At 35.9% G+C, this 6637-nt stretch overlaps 1 protein-coding gene across 1 annotated transcript in view; it reads right to left on the reverse strand.

The window, feature by feature from the left end:
- Nucleotides 1–1703: 1703 nt before the first annotated feature.
- LOC135215725 (tyrosine-protein kinase Drl-like) overlaps nucleotides 1704–6637 on the reverse strand; it is a 71850-nt gene continuing 66916 nt past the window's right edge. The window contains exons 5-9 of the mRNA XM_064250681.1: nucleotides 6587–6637; nucleotides 5270–5556; nucleotides 3804–3938; nucleotides 2664–2823; nucleotides 1704–2177 (exon numbers count right to left, since the gene is read on the reverse strand). The exon at nucleotides 6587–6637 is cut by the window's right edge and continues 328 nt beyond it. Of these exons, the coding sequence (XP_064106751.1) occupies nucleotides 1929–2177; nucleotides 2664–2823; nucleotides 3804–3938; nucleotides 5270–5556; nucleotides 6587–6637 (882 nt within the window). The 3' untranslated portion in view covers nucleotides 1704–1928. The remainder of the gene's footprint in view (nucleotides 2178–2663; nucleotides 2824–3803; nucleotides 3939–5269; nucleotides 5557–6586) is intronic.

Here is a 6637-nt window from a genome sequence, read left to right on the forward strand (position 1 = left end):
TTTCACGTAGTTTAAAACTTTAATAAAATAAACATTCTCATTTGATTACATTAGTAACTTAGACTCTAACCTATGAACACATAAGGGTGATGGAGTGAGCTTTACGCTATGGCAGTGCTATCCTGCTTTAGGTATCAATCGCAAAAAATTTACGTAAAGCGGTTTCTCTAAAATACACCAGGTCTGTAAATCCGCAGTGCCGCGTCTAGATATGTCTGATGCAATCATCCCCACGAAAAAAAAAAAAATAATAAACTTTACGAGGTATATAAAATCCGAACCTACATAAAGAAAAACCGAGAAATGACGAATTTCTTGCATGGATTTAAATAAGAACGTACACTACGATTGTTTATGGTATGAGCTTGATTTTAGCCGTAAATACAGACTGAATCTTACTGAATGCTTAGAAAGGCAAAACCAGATTGTGCTGAAAAGAATCTCCTAGCATTTTTCAGCAGCAGTTGTGATGCAACCCCCCCACCCCCCCCCCCCTCCCCTTTTTGTAAGAACTTCACTGTAGATTCACTTCCAGGTATGTGGGTGAATTATGCATTTTAAGTGTACATGCGTATAAGAAAGTAAACATGTGCACCTGACAGTGCCTGTGGATCTGTGGATAAATTTACTGAATATTCAGAAACGACATCTGAGAAATCTAAAAATTTCTCACTATTACAAACGTGCTCCTTAATCACTTGTTTATTCTCACAGAAATTGAGAGATATGAGTTAGGTCAGCCTTGATTCTCAAGGGGGCAAAAAATAATAAATAAATAAAAATGGTATAATTATGAATAGAGAATAATTCTATATTTGTACATGGTATCACTAACGACTATGTTGCTTTAATAGAGTGACATTATTGCCACTACTTGATGACATGAGCTGCAGAAACACAAATATATAAAGTTCATTTTCTTTTCTATATTTCCTGATAACTTTTGAATGTGTATCGAATAGTCCAAGCATATTTTCGTGTGTGTGTGTGTGTGTGTGTGTTACAGGCAGATAGCAAAACCAGGCATTTCACGAACTGCCAGAAATTTCAGGTACATAGTGAAATGCACTTATAGGGACATTTAATACCCGCCAGTGGCTAGTACTAAACACGGCGACACAGTGACTCTCCTACATTGTTTCAGGCAGTTTCGTTAAATGCCTGGTTCCCCTACCTGCCTGTAACACACACACTATATATAGGTGTATAACTGAATTATGAAAGTTAGGAACGTGATAAATCCATAAATAAAGATATATGCCACGAAGGAAAAATAAACGAAGGAGTATCTGCGAGACCTTTCGACGTTAAACGTCCTTTACTAAGCAGAAACTGACATACATGAGGAAAAAGACAATACAAGAAGATTTGTATAACTGACAAATAATCCCTATCTGTCAGTTATACGAATCTTCTTGTACTGTCTTTTTCCTCATGTATGTCAGTTTCTGCTTAGTAAAGGACGTTTAACGTCGAAAGGTCTCGCAGATACTCCTTCGTTTATTTTTCCTTCGTGCATATATCTTTAACTATATATAGGTATATATATACATACACATGCACTATATATATATATATATATATATATATATTATATATATATATATATATATATATATATATATATATATATATATATATATATGTGTGTGTGTGTGTGTGTGTGTGTGTGTGTGTGTGTATGTGTGTAATATTATATGTACGTAAGTATGTACTTTGATTTAAACGATGCCTGGAGACAAAACTATGTTACCTTTCACTCCCTGTCCCATTTTAAAACAACTATGGCATTAAAAACCGATAAAACCAGTAGGTACTAATTACCTGCAAAAATAGCGCTCATCTACCCCTGACATTTCACGCATTTTCCTATTAATCCTAAATTATTTTAGTTTAGATTTCCGTTTCACATTTTCATATGCGCTCCTTCAGATGAAGCTGTTGAGTTGCTTGTGAAAAGCTGCCAGGTAATCGAGCAGCAGCTTGACGTGGGGCCTGTCCTTCGGATGGATCGCCCAGCAAAAGGCCATGACCTTGTACAGGTCATCCGGGCAGTTCAGAGGTTGGGCAAGACGATACCCATCTCTCAAGTACTCCTCCATCTCGCAGCCTGCCACTTCGACGTAGGGCTGCTGTGCTAAGGTCGTCAGTTCCCAGACCAACACGCCGTACGACCACTGGAAAGGTTAAGGAAGGTCAGCGGGTTAGAATGAGGTTCGCATAGAAAACTTATGTGAAAAGGGAACAAATAAAATCATGAATTAAAGTTGTATTATTTTTAAAATAGCATGATTTCCTTGTCCCATCTTAGAGCATTATGAAGGAATCATCACTCACGGGATGGGTCTTTAAAAATGGGAAGAACTCAGGCATTCATTCAGATATAAACTTATAGTTAAAATTCGTTTCAGATTCTAGCCTCAGTACTATTTTCTATCAACATCTTAGGAATTTAAAAGAACTGCCCTTTTTTTTTTAACTTTTCCTATTGATAGCTAAGAGTAAATAAAATAAACAGACAGACAAAAGCACAAACAAGCAAAAAAAAAATATTTAAAGAGAGCGAGAGGAGAGGCAATACAATTTCCTCCCAGCTACCCCCCGAGATCTCGGCAGACATCCGAGAAGGGAGGAGGAGGAGGAGGAGGAGAAGCATCACTTACAACATCGCTGGCTGTGGATATGATTCCATCGCAGATGGCCTCGTAAGCCATCCACTTGATGGGCCGAGCGACTTCGGTGCCGAGGCTATCATAATCTGAGGGGAAGAGATCTCGGGAGAGACCGGCATCTGTTATCCTCATCTGCAGTTTCTCGCTGACCCTGGAGGCGCGACGGCCGTGTGATGTGAGTAAGGGTTGGAGAGGAAGGCATGAAAAAATATGATTTCTTTTTTATTTTCTCTTTTTATTTTTTATTTTTTTTAGCAACACTATGTCACCCAACTTTGACATGCGAAAAGTAAATGATATCAATACTGACAGTAATAAAGAAAAAAACCTTTTGGTATATTTTCAGTTAAAATAATAAAGCTTCAGAGAAAGACTACTTGATGATTACTTTAATAAATGGAAAGCCAAAAACACCAATAATGAGAGCAGTAAAGATATACCGTGCTTTTGGCATATGTTTATAATAAAAAAAATAAAGCTTAGGAGAAACACTACTTCATATTTACTTTAATAGATGAAAAGCAAATAAAATCTATACCGAGAGACCAGTAAAATAAATAACTAAGCTTTTGGTATATCGTTACAGTTAAAAAAGATGAATTTTAAGAGAAACATTACTTTATATATACTTTGGTAAATGAAAAGCAATTCAAATAATGTTGACAGTAAAGATGGACCTATATGCTGGTATAACATTACAGATAAAAAAATAAACCTTAGGAGAAACACTACTTCACAATTACTTTAACAGTTGAAAAGCAACCATTATCAATATCTAGAGACCACTTAAACAACAAACCTGATGTTTGGTTTATCTTTATAGATAAACAACAAAATGCAGCTGAAAAGTATCTTTACCCCATAATTTTCCATTTAAAGGAAACACCAGATATGCCAAGATTATAATAAATAACCACTGAGTTTGCAAGTTGTAAAATAAATTAGTAAAACAAATACTCATAGCTTTGGTATATCTTTTCAGCTAAAATATTAGGCTTAAGAGAAACATTGCTTAACAGCTTTTAGTTTAAAGAAAAAACATACTTCATACCTCTTACAGTAAAGGAAGCAACAGAATGTTACTAGATTACGTTAAGTACTAACCACAAAGTTTATGATCGCAAAACTTACACACAGTTCCGCGCACCAATATCCCCATGTAGGATATTGGCTGAATGTAGGAAGGACAAGCCATGAGCCGCTTGTATGGCTAAATCTACAAGTTCGGCTGCTCTTAGGTGCCCTCCTCTGTGGTCATGAAGGTACCTATAAAAAGAAGGAAGTCTTTCAAATGTCTGCTTACTTCACATAGGCAAGAGTATTTCTCTGGTATCAAATAATCGCACTGATACATACTTTCTCCATCTTAGCAACTTCAAGAGGATTAAATTTCATAAGGTGTAGAGGTCGAAGCAAGACTATACTCTGTTTTTTTCCATCTGTCCATCCGCCTGTGGTGTTTGCATATGGTAACACTGCGTCCTGGGCTTTAAATAACATCATATTTCGAATATTAGCGGTGTCATTCGCATACAGTAAATTATTAAAACACTTTTCAGCTGCAAATGTACACTAAGATATCCTTTTATTTACCTAAAACTTACACATAGTGCAACTATTTAAAGACCAGGACGCAGTGTTACCATGCGCGACCACCACAGGTGGATGGACAGATGGAAAATAACAGAGTATAGTTTATAGTATAAACAACTTTTATGAGACTAATTCTAATCTTTACTAATTACATAGAGATAGATCTCCAATAAAGTTTTACGACCCAGGTTCCTATTTAATCATCTTCAAGTGTTAAATCCAATTTACATCAGTATAATGATGGTATTGCTGTTTCATATCTAGGGCCTTCAAGCTATCAAATCCAATGCCGTCCGCCACTTTGACCTCGGAATTAAATCAAACTAAAGTGTGACACTGATTCCAGAACCTTGTAATTATTCATTGCTATGAATAACCTGTCATAGCTGAATCAAAGTGGACCTGCTTATTAAATTTTTCCCAACAAGGTTTTGAATCATTTAAAACTAAGATTTTACCAGAGATAATAGCCTAATCCAGACAAGAAACTTTACCAGACCTGAGAGCCTGATGCAGACAAGAAATTTCACCAGAGCTAAGACCATAATCCAGACAAGAGACTTTACCAGGGCTAAGAGCCTAATCCAGACAAGACACTACCAGAGCTAAGAGCCTGATCCAGAAAAGAAACTGTACCAGAGCTAAGAACCTAATCCAGACAAGAAATTTTACCAGAGCTAAGAGCCTAATCCAGACAGGAAATTTTACTAGAGCTAAGAGCCTAATCCAGACAAGAAATTTTACCAGAGCTAAGACCCTAATCCAGACAAGAAATTTTGCCAGAGCTAAGACCCTAATCCAGACAAGAAATTTTGCCAGAGCCTGATCCAGACAAGAAATTGCAATAAAACAAAGCAAATATAAATCACCATAAAACACACAGACACACACACACATATATATATGTATATATATATATATATATATATATATATATATATATATATATATATATATATATATAATGTGTTTGTATGCATATATGAATGTATGAATTGTATCACCTTTTAAGATTCCTATACCCATGGAACGGATATAGTATGAAGGGCGAGGAGCTATTAGCGAAAGATATCCCGACCATAGTCAGGATATTCCTGTGGTAGAGATTGAAGAGGTGGGTCCCTTCCCTATACAGGAGGACTATCTCTTCGTGAGGCGCGGCTTCGGTGACCGTCTTGATCAGGACCTGTTGATCCTGCTCCGGGTGGTCTCTTTGGATCCACCCTCGAAACACGCGACCGAAGGAGCCCTCCTGCACCACCGCCGTCAGTCTCACGCGATGTCGGTCAATCTGCAGATTTCGAGGAGGAAGGCAAATATTAGCTTGACATCTAATGTTCGTTCTTTAACAAGCAATATCATATTACAATTTGAGGCCTTCGTCCAGGCATGCCAAGTGTCTTACTGTGTTTCTGTCTTCGCATTTTTACTTTCGTTGATTTGTTGTTTTGTTTATACATTTTCAACGAGTTTCAGGTCAAATATTCGCTTGAAGTCTAATGATCATTCAGTAAATTGAAATTAGGGGCCTTCGTCCAGACATATTCATTGTTTTACTGCGTTTCCTTTCGCATTTTTAGTTGCATTTATTTGTTGTATTGCTTACAAATTTTATAGAGTTTGAGGAGAAATATTAAATTGATGTCCAATGTTTGTTCACTGATTGATGAATAATATTAGATTAATATCTAGGACCTTTCTGCAGCCATTTTCATTATTTCACTGTTTCTCTCTTAGCATTTTTAATTTCGTTAACTGGATTTATACCTTATAAAGTTTGAGTAACGTTAAATGAAGATCTTCATCTGGTCTCGTATTTGAAAACAACTGTAAGCTTGATATCTAATGGTATTATATTATTAAGTATATCAGATTAAAAGTAGGAGACCTTACTGTATTTTTGTCTTTGCATTTTTAGTTAATTGGTTTCATTGTTTTTAGATTTTTATGCTAAATAGAGATAATAATTTGGTTTAAATGATATAGTTTTAATTCTCAGGAATTTCACTTTAAGTTCAATAAGTCCATTGTGACAAAAAAAGAAAAAAAGTTCATCATTAGAAAAAGAATACCCTCACTGCAACAACACCATTTAGGGAAACAATAACTATCTCCTTAAGGGACAAATTGATGAAGGAAGGTAACCTTTAAACTGCCCAAGGTCAAAATGTTAATTTGAGCAATAAACAAAACCCCGTAACAGATATTAACAGCAAAAAAAAAAAAAAAAAAAAAAAAAAAAACAAAAAAAAAAAAAAAAAAAAGATCTTCATAGACAACCAACTAAGCCCACGAAACCTCAACCACTGAAACATCCTGACCTCCATTTGCCTGAACCTCTCCTGCAGGTCAGCGGCCGAAGGATCCACAAT

Source organism: Macrobrachium nipponense, chromosome 5, assembly GCF_015104395.2.
Source record: "Macrobrachium nipponense isolate FS-2020 chromosome 5, ASM1510439v2, whole genome shotgun sequence".
Classification (NCBI taxonomy): Eukaryota; Metazoa; Arthropoda; class Malacostraca; order Decapoda; family Palaemonidae; genus Macrobrachium; species Macrobrachium nipponense.